The 19,676-nt window shown below is 34.8% G+C and overlaps 1 protein-coding gene across 1 annotated transcript in view; it reads left to right on the top strand.

Annotated features, from left to right (window-relative positions):
- The first annotated feature begins 10,851 nt into the window (after positions 1 to 10,851).
- aldh1a3 (aldehyde dehydrogenase 1 family, member A3) overlaps positions 10,852 to 19,676 on the top strand; it is a 30,173-nt gene continuing 21,348 nt past the window's right edge. Inside the window, exons 1-4 of the mRNA XM_016572536.1 lie at positions 10,852 to 11,006; positions 12,070 to 12,174; positions 12,594 to 12,734; positions 16,108 to 16,237. Of these exons, the coding sequence (XP_016428022.1) occupies positions 10,908 to 11,006; positions 12,070 to 12,174; positions 12,594 to 12,734; positions 16,108 to 16,237 (475 nt within the window). The 5' untranslated portion in view covers positions 10,852 to 10,907. The remainder of the gene's footprint in view (positions 11,007 to 12,069; positions 12,175 to 12,593; positions 12,735 to 16,107; positions 16,238 to 19,676) is intronic.

Below are 19,676 nucleotides of genomic sequence, written 5' to 3'. Positions count from 1 at the left end.
GGCCTCTGCTAAAATGCTTACTAATTATTTTGCAGACAAATAGGCTATAAACACCTGCATTGTGGAAATAGTCTAATAATAAGCATTGAACGCATTGAAGCATTGAATTTTTATATATATTTTTATTTTTTTACATTTTACCTTATTTGTATATTTGTATAGTTGTATTTTATATTTAATCTGTATCTATCTGTATTTATGTTCTACTGTTAGTGTTATCTTTATGCGCCAAGGGTCTGAGAGTAACGCAATTTCAATTCTCTGCGTGTATGTGCTGTACATGTGGAAGAATTGACAATAAAGCAGACTTGACTTGACTTGACTTGACTTGAACATCTCTTAAAAGTCATTACCCAGCTAACAAAAATATGTTATGAGAATGTTTTGATAACGTTCCCATTTAGTTATTTCTGAATGTTCAGAACCTCCAGTATTTATTTATTGTCTTGGTTATGCGTAGATTGAAGGAACATTCTATTTGATCATTTTGCAAACATTATGGGAATGTTACTTTTGAATGTTCTCGGGAACGTTCATACCTTCCGTTTTTTGAATGCTTTAAAAACGTTGGTTATGCCAGCGTTAAGGGAACATTCCATTTCGTCATTTTGCGTACATTGTTACTTTTAAATGTTCTCTGAACGTTTTAGCTGGACGTCTCTCTATAAAGTCATTAGCCTACCCAGCTAACAAAAATATGTTTTAAGAAAGTTTTGATAATATTCCCATAAGTTCTGTAAATGTTATTTCTGAATGGTCTCTGAATGTTCAAAACATTCTTGTTTTGTTTTTTTTTGTTTTTTTTAATGTTTTAAAAACTTTGGTTATGCTTACGTTAAGGGAACATTCAACCGTATATTCTGTAGTAGTAATTGTTTTTAAAATGTTACACAAACATCCAGCTAAAACGTTTAAGAAATAAACGGTCCATGAACGATGTATAAATAACGTTTTTGTGCTAATGTTTTGAGAACATTGTTAAAGACCAGATAACGTTGAACGAATGTTCTATTAATACTGGAAGAACGATTGTTCATAACTTTGAGAAAACCTTCCCAGAACGTTAGCCAAAGTTCACTGTTAGCTGAATACCCTGTGATGCAAACTACTTGACTTTTTGTCAAATTTTGACAGTTTTGAATTCAAAATATACAGGATGAATCATTTATGTGATTCCTGTCGTGATGAGACAAGAAACATTTTGCCGTTTCGTGTTAGATTTAGAGCTTCAATAAGGCTTATTGTTCTCTGTTTGAAAACGCAGACTCCCTTTTAATTCTAGAATGATCTTGCTTTATTAATTTTGGGTTCAGAAGAAAATGCGAGGTTGATTTAAAGACGCTTGTGCAGTCTTAAAAGCACTGGCTCTTTGATCTAGTGGAAAACATAGTCAGACATAAGCTAGCAGGCAGTGGCCTCATGTTATATCTTTAGCAGAAGACCCAGAAAAAAATCAACCATTACATATGAAGTATGAGCATATGTCATACAGATGACGATGATGAGTCACAATAAGAGTCGGACTGATGATCCAACGTGCCATTGAGAACGCTGCTGTCTTTTATTGCATCTGATATTGTTTCGTCTCCCGCTGCTCGTATGAGTGACTACTCACAATGTGATGATACAGATTATAGACATTGAGAACAGATGCATTGCAACACGACGAGTAGTTTTCATGCGAACTAGTCAAGTGCTCTTGGTTTTGCATAATGGCACTAGTGATTGTGTCGCTGAGAACAGTATAAGAGATGCGTTCATTATATATTGTCTTCTAAAGCCACTTTTTATAATGTCCATTCAGTGTTTTCTGACGCTCAGCTGTTTGAGATCAGTTCCCAATGAATGTATGTACTGATCAGATTTATATCTTGGATTGTAACTTACTTTAGAGACAATCGTCGGCTAAATGCATAAATGTAAATGTTTTGTTCTGCCACAATAATTTATTTATTTTTTTAGGAAATCTTGAATTGTGATTAATTTGGGTTAACTAATCAGCCTATACATTACATATATATATATATATATATATACACACAAACTAAAAGTTACACATTTATATATTAATATATATATTTTTTTTTAATCAGCTTTTTTTTTTCATCTGACAATGATATAATGCATTTTTTAGGGGATTTTATAGGGAAATCCTGATATATGATTTTGATTAATTAATCAGTGTGTCATGTAATTAATTAGATTTTTTTTTAAAAACATTAATTATATTTCTTAATCAAATTAAAAAAAAAATTTTAATTATATTTTAATCCGCTTTAATTTAAACATAAATGTAGAATGTTCAGCCTGAACAAAAATCCCAAAACATGACAATTTTCCACGTTGACAGCAGTTTCCTAATGACAATAGCTAATTGGCCAACAATGACGAAGTGCCCCCATAAATGATTAGCTTGTGGCTGAGTTCAGAAGCGGTTTATCTGTTGGTTTGCACATGCGGAGTGAGCAGAAAGGAAGATGACAGCTATGGGTGTAATGGTTTGTGTCAGAACTCGCGTTTAGCTCATCAAGGTTAACATGCTCCTCAGTGCAGCTATGATGAGCGCATGTGTTTCAGTTTAAGGGCTTCCATTCTTAAACCTGACTCTGTCACTTATGCGCCAGACATTAAAAGCATTTGCTTTGCAAATTATCATGATTTCCCATTGGAACACGTCTCATGTCGAGCTCCGGCGAACGTTTCCCATGAGCTGGCATGTCATTGCGCTTATGCCAAACCCGTTGTTTTCTCGTCCTCGGCAAACACAGTTTTGTTTTGTCCAGCTGGACGTGCTGACAAAATATCAAGTGACACCATAATTTGATCAGTATTCAATAAAAAGCTGGAGAGGTCTCGAAGGGAAAGCGCCACAGATCTGCCAGTGTTCAGTCAGACAGAGAGAGAACAGGGTTCGGGCCAGATCCAGAAACCAGCTCGCCGGGTTACAGTAGGTGCTCATGCAGAGAGCTCCAGCCGAACGCTGCGTTCTCAATGGAGAACTGTGCTTCGGGTTTCCCACACAGTCAGAAAAAGGCCGTCCAAAAGAGGTCCGGTGGGTTTTCTGTTGGAAAGCAGCAGGGTGAATAATCGGGTCAGATAAAAACCCAAACTTACAAATGTTTCGTCGTTTTCATTGCTCTTGATTCCAGAAGTATTTTCCCTCATTCGTTTTCTCCGCAGGCTTTTTATGAAATCTTACACCAATAGCTCATTCACGACATTACAAACATTGATTTCGAGTACAATGGTACAATATAAAATGGACTTATTATATGTATAAAATTCAATGCATTATGAAGGATATTGCAAAATTTTATTATGTTTAATGATATTACAATGTAGTTTATTCTGAAAATCTGCTGTTACCATGGAAACCTTGGAAAGCATAGAACTCTAAAGAAATCTGTATGATGATTTTCAGTGTTTCATGGTATTGGGTTCTTAGGCCCCGATCAGACAGAACGTGTTTTTCAGGTTTAAAACGACGAGGCTTACCGCACTGCCTTTTTTTGGTTGGCTTTTTTTATTATTATTATTTAGAAAAGAGCAGATCAAACCACAAACCAGACTGAAAGGACTATGGCTGTATGACTGGTTAAATTAAATTATTTAAATGAGTAATATAAGCAAACCTGTCAAAAGGGAGAGGAAAAAGTCTTTTGCCAAAGAGCTTGACCTCTAGAGACTAGACTGTGGTTTGGGACAGTGTTATTTTAGCAGTGTTTATATGTTTGTTTGAATTGTTTTGATTTTAGTGTAAATTTGAGTAATTTAGTAATTTTGTTATGTGCTTTTGTCATTTTATTAGTAGTTTTTGTTTTTTTTATATTACTGTTTAGTTTATTTTTTTCAAATATTGTTTAAATTTGTATTTTTAAAATGTAAAAATTATTTATTTTAATTTATTTCACTTTTAGTTCTATTTTAGTTTTTAATTATATTTATTTCAATTAACTTTTTGTTGTTGTTGTTTTGTTTTTTAAAGGGACGTATACGCGCGAGAGATCACTTCTGGCGCTTGCGTAAACTATGCTATGCATTATACGATCAAATTTTCATTTTTGGGTGAACTATCCCTTTAACTATAATAACCTTGGTTGGAATTTGAGCTTAAAATTGTTAATTTTAAAATATAAAAATATTTTACAAAATTTTAATTTGAGTTTCATTTCAATTAACATTTTTTGTTTGTTTTTAGATAACTATTATAATCTTGGTTGGGATTTTAACTTAAAATTTGTCATTTTAATTTGATTTTAAAAATAAAATACAATAAATAAAATGCAGGAATTTTATTTTCATGATGTTTGTTTCCAATTAATGATTTCTGAATGTTTGCAATCCTATAGTTACAGTAGGACCTATTCTACTTCATAGTTCAAGAATCAGAATCATAACCAGAATGGTTAAATTACTTTTAGATTCCCATTCCTACCCTAGAGTTGTGCTGTTTTTGCTTCCTATGTCTCTTGACTTTACTGACCTCGTCATCTCTGAACAAAGCTGCTACTTTGGTTGCCAGGAAATCTGGGAGTGTTTTTTGTAATTCAGCCTTGAGAAATGCTTCTATTTAAAATTATTATAATATAGATTTTTTTTTAACAAAGTAAATTATTAGCATAACTATTTAAAGGAAAAGTTGATAATAATGACTTATAATGATAATTAAAAATAATACATTTTTATCTTTAATGAACAAAAAAATGTAGCACAAAAATTGAGCAATTAATTGTTGCATGTTTTCATAATCTGTTTTGCTGTTGTATTGCAGTAGCAAAAAGAAAAGAAAAAATGTGAGAGAGAAGCTAATGCTGCAATTTCACAAAACTGTCCACAACCAGGTAATTTCATCAAGTATGAAACACGAGCCCCAACCGGAGAAAACCAGCGATGACAGACGCTATATCTAAGGTTCTTTTGTTAGACAGTTTTCCCCAATAAGCTTGCAAATTGCTCTGATCTTAAACACAAAGCGCTCTCTCACTGGAGCAGCGATGGAGCAAACCTGCTGCAGGAGAAGAGAGGTGCTGAGAAACGCCCAGGGTTTGGAGTCCGAGTCGACTTCAAAGAGCAGACGTGACAGCAGGCACAGGGACCGAGAGAGGCCCGTCAAAGCCTGGGAGCAGATACTGAATACTCCATGAAGGACACTGAAAAAACAATGCTGCAGTAACAACTTTCACTCGGAAATTACTAGTAAATTTCACAAATAAGTGCAAATAAATAGCACGTAACACATTGAAGTAAACGTGAAATTTTGCAGTAGAAAGAGTGAAGTACTATTTTCTTGTGAAACGTAGCCAAGTAATCTTATACAGCCTTGAAAAGTCATTTTTTTACAGTGTAGCATCCCTACTACACACACAAACACCCAAAAATGACAGTTTGCTGAAAGTTTACTCACCCTCAGATCATCCAAGATGTAGATGAGTTTGTTTCTTCGTCAGATTTGGAGAAATGTAGCATTGCATCACTTGCTCACCAATGGATCCTCTGCAGTGAATGGGTGCCGTCAGAATGAGAGTCCAAACAGCTGATAAAAACATCACAATAATCCACAAGTAATCCACACCACTCCAGTCCATCAGTTAACGTCCTGTGAAGTGAAAAGATGCGTGTTTGTAAGAAACAAATCCATCAAGAGGTTTTAACTTTAAACCATCACTTCTGGTCAAAATACCATAATCCATAATAACGCTTCCTCCAGCGAAAAAGTCCATCTCCTGTTTGTTTAGAAGAGTTTTGGACTGTTTTCGCTTGTAAACGGTGTTTGATCTTTGCATATTTCTCTCCTGATCTCCTGTTTTTATCAGCTGTTTGGACTCTCATTCTGACGGCACCCATTCACTGCAGAGCATCCACTGGTGAGCAAGTGATGTAATGCTACATTTCTCCAAATCTGTTCTGATGAAGAAACAAACTCATCTACATCTTGGATGGCCTGAGGGTGAGTAAAATTTCAGCAAATTTATATTCTTAGGTGAACTATTCCTTTAAAATAGTCATCATTTTCTCACCCTCATGCCGTTCCAATTTGGGCGGTGTTATGCAAATCTTCCCAGATCGTGACGTAGGTATGTGGGGGCGTGTTAGAACGAGCCGTTTTAGGTAGGCGTGGTTGACTCTTAACTTTTATAAAGAATATCTCTTTGGATTTGAGACTTTAGTCTTTGCAACTTTACAGATCTTCTTTATGCACCAAGAGCTTGTAACACTCCAAAGAGAAAGGAAAAATTCTCGAAAAATCGCATCATATGACCCCTTTAACATTATTTTAACTTTTAAGCTATTCCTTCCTTCTGTGGACATTCTCATATAAACATACACTGCACACACGTTTCTATAGACACCCAGTCAACTGTGTCTGTTGTTAAAAAAAAAAAAAAAAGCCCTGCCTCATTGCTAAAATGTTATGACAAAAGAAATGTGAAACTCTGTTTGTATATAATCAGGCCTAAGTGACCATGAGTAAGTGATATTTTGAATAATCTCATGCGTATTTTATGGCCGTATCACATTCAAAGTGGTTTGGCAAATAATATAATTGTATGCATAGTACATCTGACGTGTGGAAACAGAGCAGCGCGTTTAAAAACAGCTCGGTAGCAACAGCTATAACACAAATACACTCGATGACTTGCGTTGTTCCTTGATGACTAATGCTGAGTTTTTGTGTTGTTCAAAACAGTGAAGAGCTGACTGATCAGATCAGGTTTGCAAGTCCTGACCGCGACCTTGTCATCTCGTGGATGAAATGTATGTAAGCATCACACAATCATCTAGAAAACATTATTTTTATTGCATGATGAGCTTTAACCTTGTTTTTTTTGTTTTTTGGCAAATCTTATTTTATATGTGTAATGTCCACTACACATGATCAATGATGTGCTATTGCTAACATGCTTTTTGGTCGTTTTAGGAGCTTGATGTACATGGAAAAACTTTTTCTTTACTTGATATATACAGTATGTATGAAAAGATAACCCATCCTTAAATCGGCCCACAGTTCTTTTACTAGCTCAAATCTGCTTTGTTCACGCTTCGCTGGACTAATTGGCTGGTTTTTATCTCCCAAAAACAAAGCTGGACCTTATCAAACCTGGTCCCAGGCGCTGTGGCAGAATATTACCATATCTGCCTGTGTTTGCTTCGCTTTTATCCAGTATATTTTGCAACAAGCCCGAGCCCTCTTCATTCTCATAAAGGCGACTGAAAAGGCTCTTTGTCTGGGCCTTTGAACACCTGGAGGGAGTTATCTTAGGATGACTGGTCCATGGTCAGTGTATCGAGCTGATGGCTGAAAGCCACTGCACTCATCCGCTCACGAGACGATAGCCTTCAGTTAGCAGCGCTGATATCCCATCAGCTCAGTAAAGGCCACTGGAGAGATTCACTGTGTGTTTCCACTGTCAGGAATTGACGACTTTATTTATTCATAAAAGTTAATACATTTTTATTAAATAGTTAATTTGATCTTTCTTAATACAAATTATTAATATATTTGCTTATTTTTTTATTAATATATGTGGGCTAGTAAATTGCCTAGATATTTACATTTATAAATAAACTTTTACTTATTTTAAACATATTTGTGGGCAAATTAATGAACTAGATATTTACATTTATTTAATAATTTTTACTTATTTGTTATTCATATTTGTGGGCAAGTTAATGAACTAGATATTTACATTTATAAATAAACTTTTACTTATTTTAATCATATTTGTGGGCAAGTTAATGAACTAGATATTTGCATTATTATTATTATTATTATTATTATTAATAGTAGTAGTAGTAGTAGTAGTATTGTTGTTGTTGTTTGTTATTCTTATTTGTGGACAAGTTAATGAACTAGATATTTACATTTATTAAATAATTTTTACTTATTTGTTATTCATATTTGTGGGCAAGTTAATTAACTACATATTATTATTATTATTATTATTATTATTAATAGTAGTAGTAGTATTGTTGCTGTTGTTTGTTATTCTTATTTGTGGACAAGTTAATGAACTAGATATTTGCATTTATTAGTTGACTTTTACTTATTAATTTGGGGGAAAAGTAATGAACTAGATATTTACATTGATTATTTATTCATATTTGTGGACAGATTAATGAACTAGATATTTAAATTTCTAAATCATTTCCACACATTTGTTATTCATATTTGTGGGCAAGTTAATCAAATTGATATTTATATTTATTAAATAATGACTTCTTTTCTATTCATATTTGTGGACAAGTTAATGAACTAGATACATTTAATGAACTAGATATATACATTAATTAACATGTTAATTAAATAGATATTTCATTTATTAAGTTAATTTGTACTCCTTTTTATTCATATTTGTAATTAACTTGATATTTAGGCCTACATATATTTTCATATTTTCTGAAGAAAATGTGAGTGGTGCTTGTTCATGCAAAACTCTCCACCTCAGTGCTAGTGCGTTCTGGGTGGTTGCCAAAGTGTTTCTATGCGGTTGCTAGGGTGTTCTGGATGGTTGCTAAGTTTTTGCTTACTGGACCAAGTCAAAAGAGCCCATCCAAGAGTCTCTATCATTTTCTGGACCCTTATGACCTGGATCCTTTGTATCATTTTTTGCCCGTTTTATCAACCACCAAGTGAACGAATGATTAAAAAAAAAACTGTACTGGACATTACATGTATTGGACATGAATTGTACGGTAGTATACCGTTTTTGGAAGTGAAAAAGACTGTATAATTTACAGTGAATAACCGTAAATTGACATTTCCAGAATTCCCTGCGTTACATTTCAAATTTGATGTTTTTTTGTTGAAATAACTATGTTTCTTCTTAGTTTTTTCTTATCAGTTTTGTATATTAGGGTTGTGTGTTACACCTAATGTTGTTAAATGAATGTTTATTGCATTATTTCAGTTTCATGTGTGTTACCATTATGGTGTTTAGTGTTTGTGTGAATGACGCTGTGCACCTTCTATATATGTTATTATCTAAAAGCTGCTTGTGATGGGCTTTGGTTCATCATGTGACTTTCTCATCAGCACCTGCATTTGGTGGTTATCAGAGGTACAAAACATATTTCAGTACTTCAATAGGTTGGTATATTAACATTATATCAGTTAATGAAATTACGGTATTTAACTGTAAATTTAAGTTAAAACTGTAAAACCTAAAATGTTGCTACCGTATTTTTTACGGTAAAATTCCGGCAACCACAGCTGCCGTTTTTTTACCGTAAATTTTACGGAATTTTTTTTACAGTGTATGAATGAATGAAAAAAATGTTAATAGAGTGTTAAGTCATATTGTTGCATTTTTTTTTTTTTTTTTTTTTAACGGAACCTTGTTTCCACCACCGAATAAAAAATTATTGTAGGTAATCGTGAATTTTTATCTTGCAATTCTGACTTTTTTGTGAAAGTGAAAAAAGTGGTGTGATATAAACTCGCAACTGTGAGTTACAAAGTCAGAATTATGAGATATAAACTGACTGTCTCAGAATTGTGAAATATAAACTTGCAATTTCGAGTTATAAAGTCATATTTGTGAGATATAAACTTATTTTCTCAGAATTGTGAGATATAAACTTGACTTTTTCTTCCAAATCGGACTTTATAACTTGGAATTGCGAGTTTACATCTCACAATTCTGAGAAAATAAGTCAGAATTATGGGATATAAACTCACAGCTGCAAGAATAAAGTCAGAGGTTTCCATAGAAAACCTCTTACGTGTGAGCACCTGTTCTCTGTGGCTAAATCTCTGTATTCTTGCGTCGCTTCAGTTCAACAGTGCTGAAGCGTTTCTATTGAGATCTGTTTTGGGAAGAGTCTGCAGAGTCATGTGCTTTCTTTGAGGATGCAGTCATTACAATTAGCCGGGTAATGCTGCTAAACGGCATTGAAGCCTGGAGAGGGGAAGAGACTTGACCTTCATTTAAAAGGTGTGGAACGCCAATTAACCGGAGCACCCAAGCTTGGAGGACGAGGGCACCTGCCTCCACTTTCCCACGATTTCGCCCCGCATCACATTTGTCAGCCGTTTTTGAAATGCAATTGATTTGCGTATGAAGAAAAGCGTGCACTATTTTCTGTTCGTGTGATTCGCAACTCGGATATCTCGGTTTGTGTGTGTTTTTAGTGCATGAAATACGATGCATTTTTCCAATGCAACTTTTCCTGCTTTCCCTTCCCAGTGCGTTTTTCAATTTCTCTGAGCCTTGCCCTCATTAGGAAGTGTTTAGAAACCTGCTGAAGTGAGAAATGGGCCCGCGAGAGCTTGTTGTCCTAATTAAACTTTGACAAGAAGAGTGACAAGAAGCAATGGAGGGGAAACAATGGCAACAGTGTCCGAGTATGAGCCCGAAGCTGGGAAAGTCTTTGTCCCGCCAAACAAAAGCATTTGTTTGCACGTATTCAACTCCACTCAACTTCACCAGGCCCAGGTGCAAAAACCAACGTGGTGATGAACATCAGAATGCATCACACCTTGGCCCATCTGATGCCCTGTCGCTTCAAATCCGTCGCTCCGCCAGCAGATCAAAGCAATGTAAATATTGCCGGACAATTAATTCACACTCATTACCTCCAGCGCCTGACATAAAGACACAGCCAGGCGTGTTTGGTTTCAGAGGCGAGCGTCTTAAACATTCCCAAACTTCCTAGCCCCAGCTATTTTCCACGTCTGAGTTCCTGAAACTTCATCACGGCAACTCGTATCTGGAAAACAGCATGTTTTGTGTTTGAAAGACTGATTCACTGGCAGGTGGGACGGAGACTGTGTTTGTCACGGTAGGCGGAGTGCACACTTGCCCGAAGTGGGAGGACCTTTAAAAGTTCTTATAAAGTGTGCTGGATGGAGTGAACAGTGATCTGTGATCTTCATCTCTATTGCACTTCACTGCAACCGCACTGCAATGGCACAGAACGGGACTATAGAGAACGGGCTCGCTCGAAACGCGTGCCCTCCGCCTCTGCCTCAACCTGTGAAAATCCCTGAGATTAAACACACTAAGGTAAGAGCTTGTCTTCAGCCTTAAATCGCAAACAAATTGAGCGAGTGGAGTTTTAGTCCTGATTAGTCCTTTAGGCTTCACCATCAACGACATTTATAAGAAATTTTAGGCCGTTACTATTTAAAAAAAAGCATTTTAGAGACTGATGTATTGAAGAACTTTTTATAGTTCTTTAGAAAAGCTGTACTGGTGCATAAAAAAGTGTCGGAAAAAAACTAATGCACTGATTTAAAGAACATATTTTGAGTACTGTACATTATATATATATATATATATATAAAAGAGGGTTAAAATGGTTAAAGGGTTTTTAAATGAGTCATGTTGTCATATTAGTAGGCAAGTTAATTAACAAGGTATTTACATTTATTATTTAATTTTTAATTATTTTTATTCATATTTGTGGGCAATATAGTGAACTAGAAATTTACATTTATTCACACATTTTTTATTATTTTTTATTCATATTTGTGGACATGTTAATGAGCTAATTATTTACATTTATTATTTAATTTTTACTTAATTTTTATTTATATTTGTGAGCAAGTTAATGAACTAGATATTTGCATTTATGAATAATTCTAAATTATTTGTATTCATATTTGTGGGCAAGTTAAACTAGACATTTACATTTACTAATTTTTTATTCATATACGCAGACAAGCTAATGAACTAGATAAGCCAAAACTGTAATGGGAACCCGGCTTCACTGTAGTCTAACTTGTGGGCAATATAGTGAACTAGAAATTTACATTTATTCACACATTTTTTATTATTTTTTATTCATATTTGTGGACATGTTAATGAGCTAATTATTTACATTTATTATTTAATTTTTACTTAATTTTTATTTATATTTGTGAGCAAGTTAATGAACTAGATATTTGCATTTATGAATAATTCTACATTATTTGTATTCATATTTGTGGGCAAGTTAAACTAGACATTTACATTTATTAATTTTTTATTATTTTTTATTCATATTCGCAGACAAGCTAATGAACTAGATAAGCCAAAACTGTAATGGGAAACCGGCTTCACTGTAGTCTAACTGTATTTGTTGCAGATTTTTATCAATAACGAATGGCACACAGCAATCAAAGGAAAGACGTTTCCTACAATCAACCCTGCAACAGGTGTCAAAATCTGCGATGTCGAGGAGGCGGATAAAGTAAGATGAATTTGACTCATCAGATGTCTAATTAAAAAGGAATACACATGTACATTAAATTGGGAGTCATGTATATCTGCCATTCATTTATGACTTGTAATAATTCATGTAAATATATGAATTTGAAATAAAATTAGATTCAATTAGATTGCATTGTTAAGCAAGTTAAACCATTAATATGCATACAGACTGATTTAAGGATTTGTCAGGTATGTAAGAATGTGTATTTATGTAATTGCTACATATGGTTATTGAACTATATAATGATGTGTCAGCTGATACAAGATGCATCTGATCAGGTGACATAATTTGTTATTAAATAATTAAATCATCTGCAATTTCATTTTAAGGTTGTTAATAATAATCGAATCACCTCGGATGTGTTGAGTGTAGTGTAAAGTGTTGATGTGATTGTTCAGGCTGATGTGGATGAGGCGGTGAAAGCTGCCAAAGCGGCCGGGCAGAGAGGCTCGGAGTGGCGGCGGATGGACGCGTCGAGCCGCGGCGGGTTACTGCACAGACTCGCGGATCTGCTGGAGCGAGAGCGCTCTGTGCTGGCGGTGAGTCTGCCTTCAGCGGTGTTGTTTACGCGATTAATTAGATCGACGCGCGCATGCGGCGTAGATAAAAGAGGGTTAAAATGGTTAAAGGGTTTTTAAATGAGTCATGTTGTCATATTAGTAGGCAAGTTAATTAACAAGGTATTTACATTTATTATTTAATTTTTAATTATTTTTATTCATATTTGTGGGCAATATAGTGAACTAGAAATTTACATTTATTCACACATTTTTTATTATTTTTTATTCATATTTGTGGACATGTTAATGAGCTAATTATTTACATTTATTATTTAATTTTTACTTAATTTTTATTTATATTTGTGAGCAAGTTAATGAACTAGATATTTGCATTTATGAATAATTCTAAATTATTTGTATTCATATTTGTGGGCAAGTTAAACTAGACATTTACATTTACTAATTTTTTATTCATATTCGCAGACAAGCTAATGAACTAGATAAGCCAAAACTGTAATGGGAAACCGGCTTCACTGTAGTCTAACTGTATTTGTTGCAGATTTTTATCAATAACGAATGGCACACAGCAATCAAAGGAAAGACGTTTCCTACAATCAACCCTGCAACAGGTGTCAAAATCTGCGATGTCGAGGAGGCGGATAAAGTAAGATGAATTTGACTCATCAGATGTCTAATTAAAAAGGAATACACATGTACAGTAAATTGGGAGTCATGTATATCTGCCATTCATTTATGACTTGTAATAATTCATGTAAATATATGAATTTGAAATAAAATTAGATTCAATTAGATTGCATTGTTAAGCAAGTTAAACCATTAATATGCATACAGACTGATTTAAGGATTTGTCAGGTATGTAAGAATGTGTATTTATGTAATTGCTACATATGGTTATTGAACTATATAATGATGTGTCAGCTGATACAAGATGCATCTGATCAGGTGACATAATTTGTTATTAAATAATTAAATCATCTGCAATTTCATTTTAAGGTTGTTAATAATAATCGAATCACCTCGGATGTGTTGAGTGTAGTGTAAAGTGTTGATGTGATTGTTCAGGCTGATGTGGATGAGGCGGTGAAAGCTGCCAAAGCGGCCGGGCAGAGAGGCTCGGAGTGGCGGCGGATGGACGCGTCGAGCCGCGGCGGGTTACTGCACAGACTCGCGGATCTGCTGGAGCGAGAGCGCTCTGTGCTGGCGGTGAGTCTGGCTCGAGTTGTGTTGTTTACGCGATTAATTAGATCGACGCGCGCATGCGGCGTAGACTAGCTACACTAAATTCGCGTCGCTACTCATTTGCGTAAAGTTTTTTTTTTTTTCTTTTACAAAAGTCCGTTTTGCTGCTTGATATTGCAAACTGGTATTTGTTGTCACATTATTTTAATGCATTATCATAATCAAAGACACGCTGGCTTGTAGCGCAAGTTTTGTTTACAGTTTACTGCATTTTTTTATTCTTTCTAGTTATTTAAATATAGTGCCAAAGAATCGGAAGTCTTGTAGCCTACATTCAAATAAAATGGCGAACTTTTGCATAAAAAAAATAAAGCGGGATCCAACTTTTGCCGTATTTTCAAACCACAATGCATTACTTTAAAGGCCAAATTTCTGTGCTGTTTGTGCATCGATGTGAACATGAACTGTGGAAAAAAGGCTAATTTATAATACACAACAACAGTACAACTAAAAAAAAAACACTAAATTAGGATACACACACACACACTGAAAAAAATGATACTAATTTTTTTATGGTAAGTGGTTGCAAACAATTTATTTTAGCTACATTTAATAAAAAAAATATGTTGAAAGTTAGTCAACTAAATTTGTTTATTTAAATGTAGCGAAAAGAATTTGATTGCAACCACTTACCTTAAAAAATTTAGTAAATTCCATGAATCATTTTTTTCAGTGCAGATGTTCATGCAAAATAAATAATGATACACTGTTTTAAGCAATGCAGTCTTTATATCAGGATGTCAAAATGTTAAAAATGGCTTCAGATCAGATCACTCTGTTAAAATGAAGAGGCATCATGGAAACGCCTCAGTCAGAACATATGAACCAATTGAGTGCAATCAAAATTAAATTTCTGTCCTATTGAAAGTGTTGCAGATCGTAGAATGAGCCCATTGAATTGCACACAAAACCGTGGTATGAAACAGCACACTTGCTGCTTCGTAATAATGGCTGTGGTCTGTTTTTAGTCACGTCACACGCTCGCAGTGTCCATAAGCTGTCACGCCTGTCTGAATGCATTCATCAAACTCTACTGCAGGTGTGAGCATTGACATGGTGGTCTGATTTTGAAGTCTTGTCAATTAAAACATCAAAAAATTAGGATTTCGATGCTTTTGAGAAAGCAACTTGTTTGTTTTCATGAATTTTTTGAGTCGTAAGCAAGTTTTCTAGTAAACGTGAATTTATCTATCTATTGATCAAAAAGTGTCATTTTCTTTGGTCGTTTCTCGGTACAGTATCACAATGCTTCAGTTTTACAAAATGAAAGCCTTGCTTGAGTTGGTTTTCACCCTGTTCTACTGCCAGGTCATATTAGTTACCGCATTTGTGAATGAAATTTTACAGATGTGAGTGAAGTAATGTTTTTAGATTGCTAATTGCAAACATGTCCTGTGATTCTGAAGTATAATTTCAACTCCGAGCACTGCATAGGGAAATAAAGAACAGATTTGGAGATAGAGGGGTTAAAGTGACCTCTTTCTTATACTGCGCTGCCTTGTTGTCATTAAGCCATTTACGGTGCCTTTTAATGAATAAAAGGGATGGATCAAATGTAATACATGCGTATTTCACAATTACACTCATGCAGTTTTGGATGTTTCCCATGCACGCAAATAGATTCAAATGCAAAACACACCCAGCAATCTAGTATGATTAATTTTGGGAGGCTGTCAGTAGCTTGAGATGTCAGATTGATCATTCTTTAGAACTGTAATCGTATTTTAAGTCATTTTGAACATAATTTGTTGTTTTGTGCACAGTAATCGATCCATTCCAGCGCTGATGGGCAGCGTCCCTTATTTCAGCTCTCATGAGTGTAAACTCTGCCAATGACTTCAGCCGTGGTCTTACCCACATACTTTTTTCTTCACGTTGACATTGTTTTTATTGTTAGAGGGCAGCAGAATTAATTATTTGCGTTATTGTTTAATTTCTGGCCCTACAAACTACCCATGCGCATTAAAATCTTGGCATCCTCTGACGTGCATAAAAAAAGTTGTTTTGTATCAAATTTGTAGCTCTCGAAATGAGCATACTTTTCGAAAATGCCCAATAAAAATGTCTATTTGAAACAGATTGCTAATAAAATCATAACTTTATGCTTTTATGCTTTCAGTATTGGTTGAACCATATGCTTTCTTGTTTCTAGACTCTAGAGTCAATGGACACTGGCAAACCCTTCCTGCATGCCTTCTTTGTCGATCTGGACGGCAGCATTAAGACCCTGAGATATTACGCCGGCTGGACGGACAAGATTCATGGGAAAACCATGCCAGTCGGTGAGTATCAAGGCCAGCTGAATGTGTCACATTGTCAGTTGTGTTTTCAGTCAAATCAGCTGATTCGTTTAGTGCTGTGATTGACTGTCATGCACCAGAGCTGAGCAATCCTCAGTTTAAGAATTGTCTTTTTTTTTAATAATGAGAGTGAATTTGAATTAAATTGGTGATGCACCACAGGATGTAGAATTGGAATTTCATTTTGAATAAATTATAGCATTCTGGGAAATTAAGTGGTTTTGCACTTAATTTTCATCAAATGAAAAGAAATGAAATATTACGGAATATGTTTAAATGAAATACAATTTTCATAACTGGCTTTTAAAAAAATATGAAAAAAACAAAAAACAAACAAAAAAAAACGTACAAGCACTACCGTACAAAAGTTTGGGGTCAGTGAGATTTTTCTAATATTTTTAAAAAGAAGTCTCTTATGCTTGCATTTATTTGATCAAAAGTACAGTAAAATCAGTAATATTGTAAAATATTATTGTAATTTAAAATAACTGCTTTCTATTGCAGTATATTGCAAAGTTTAATTTATTAATATGATGCAAAGCTGAATTTTCAGCATTATTCCTCCCGTCTTCAGTGTCACGTGATCCTTCAGAAATCATTCTAATATGCTGATTTGATACTCGAGAGCATTACTATCAATGTTATAATATTTTTGTGCAAACTGAGATACATTTTAAAGGATTCTTTGATGAACAAAGTTCAAAAGAACAGCATTTATTTGAGCATTTAATATCTTACCACAAACTTTTGAATGATAGTGTATGAATTCATTTAAATTTTAATTCTACTTTCATAAAAAGTGAAGTGTTTATCTTTTTCACTGGTAAAATACTATTTCACATATCAGTTTAATATGGATGGACAACTGTAAACAAGTCATTTGTAGGTTTCGGACTGGAAACCTGTCTGAAAACAGTCATTATCTATGAAATGATACACTGCACTTTTAAATTAGAATTTAAGAATTATGCTTCCTGTGTGCTTCCGAATTTCCTGTTTAAAAGTCCCTCTCAATTCAGCTCTGTTGTGGATGTAATAAACACATCCAAGCCAGACAGCGTCTCCCAAAGTCCTCTTCCTCTTAGAGATGAGTTAATGAGCATGAAAGGGTTGATGGGTTCCCTTCAGCCCTGGGTGGTATATCATCCCCCTCTCTAATTCTTCCTTTTCCCCCAGCATTCCTGCCACTCCAGGATACTCATTAGACAAAACATGCTTCCCTCCTTTCCCCCTGATTAGATTCAAATAAAGCGTTAAAAGACGAAAGCCCTGGCACACAAAGGAAAAGGAAGAGGCTCTGATCCTAATCGCTGAGGTGCGACCGCTGGTGCCGCAGATGAGCCGGAGTTCAGGGAATCAGCGGCCAGATAGAATATCTCGCTCTTTTGAGGGCCTGAACACGGTGCGTGACTGAAGCAGCTTTGAATTTCCTCACTGATAACGGCTGCCAATTAGCATACGTCAACCGCCTACTGCCCAACTCAAGTGTTTATTTGGAAAAATGTGTCGTTTATGGTTCATCGCATTGGGCGGATTAACCCGGATTGTCGGCGCGCCGATTATAAAACCAATCTGGCCAATTTGACATTTCCACCCACAGGCAGAGGTGCATCGCTGCATGGATGTTGCGTTGGATCCTGACCCGATAAAGCTGTCTTTTCCATGCACTTGTGACATTTGGTCGAGTTAAGCCTGTGAAACCTGACATATGAAATAATAGTTCAAAAAATATAATTGAACCATTTATTGAACCTTTAGACAACCCACACAAAAAAAAAGTTGCATGTGTTTTTTTGTTGTGTATCGTATTTGATACGTCAAGCTTTTATGGCTCATATAGTATGATATAGTGAGAATATGGAGCTCATAATTGAGAAAAAAAACACCCAAGCTGAACAAAAACATGCAGTTTGGTTTAGATGTTGATATATGGTCAAAACCTAAGGTGAAATTCTGATAGCTTGTAATGAAAATCAAAGAGATCTTTATAACAGTATAACAGAATACTTACATAAAATGCACATAAATATCAGTATATTTCCCATTAATATGTCTTAGTAAGATGTCATTTAAATGCTTAGTTTTATGATCAAAGCTCTGTAGTTTCAAAACATATAATGCAATGCAGGGATGATTAAGGGATAAACAAATAAACCTTCCTCAAAAGCATGATACTCAAATTTTAACATGATTTTTGATGTATGGATAATAAAGTTGCTTCTGTCCAGTTAATGTTCATCTTGAAATATTACTAACAATATGAGAGTTATTCTTACATTTACTTTATAAAAAAACAGTAAAGATTTTACAGTACTAAAAATATTATTGTTTTACTTAAACTACTAATGAGACAACAGAAGGCATGTAGTAGATTGTGTTCAACAGGTTTTTCAGCAAAGTCATACAGTAGGCTTTATAGGGTTCAGCAACAGGATATTTTTTTAATCTCAGAGACGTGTTTTCACATAAATGCATATTAAACCTCAGATACGTTCTAATTTTTGGTTCTCATTCTCAATATGTTAGATTACAGTATTTTTTATTTCAGTGCAGACAGATGAATTACTTGCTGCTGGAAACTTGCCGCGACGTTTGAAGTCGGAGGGCGAGGCTTTGTACAGTTTTGCTGAAATAAAGCCCTTCTAGATGCCTTGTAAATTTAACCTTTGATAAGCAGCGCTGTTGGATCAGTTAGAAAGGGCCGTTGGCTGATCCCAGCCAGAGATGAGCATTGTGTGAGGGAGTCGTCAAGTCTGTAATCACCCCGACACACTGCGGCGTGGGGAAACACGAGAAGGTCAGGGCTCGGAGAGGCCGGCTGCGCTAGATTAACAGGCGTGGCTCCCATGTATCCATGCACAAATATATGAAATGTCACGCATGTGCGTGGGAGTTTGTTGTTGGGCTGTGGTTTTAATTGGATGACTTTGAATGGGTCTTATGTAGTCGTTCTGTCGTGTTTCAAAACCTAGTAAGTTGTCTGCATAGGCATTGTCATAAGTAAAATGCAACTTCATACATGACTGATTTGGACTGCTGTACATAGACAGCAACTCATACAAATTTCAGTGAAGTTTAGCTTTAATATTTTGCTAAAACTATTCTATAATACTCAAATAAAGCATCAACATGTATTGCACACTCTACCATTAAAAAGGTCCAAATTTTAATGCATACTAAAATATATTAATTCAGTACATATTTTTATATATGAAGTTTAAACTAATTAAAATAAATTAAAAAATATATACCAAAAGTTCAATCTGATACAAATAGAATTGGACAATTTTGTGTGTGCTGTATATTTTTATGCTTACTCTCTCACAGTTAAAATAAATAAGAATTATTTAAATTAAAATTAAGAAACTGGAAATAAAAAATGAATAACCAACATTTATCTCTTTTTTATCTCCCTTTTATT

The sequence above is a fragment of the Sinocyclocheilus rhinocerous genome, unplaced genomic scaffold (assembly GCF_001515625.1).
Source record: "Sinocyclocheilus rhinocerous isolate Xijiao unplaced genomic scaffold, SAMN03320098_v1.1 scaffold3186, whole genome shotgun sequence".
NCBI classification, from domain to species: domain Eukaryota; kingdom Metazoa; phylum Chordata; class Actinopteri; order Cypriniformes; family Cyprinidae; genus Sinocyclocheilus; species Sinocyclocheilus rhinocerous.
Note: the sequence above shows the minus strand (reverse complement) of the source record. Positions and strands in the feature narration are given on the sequence as shown.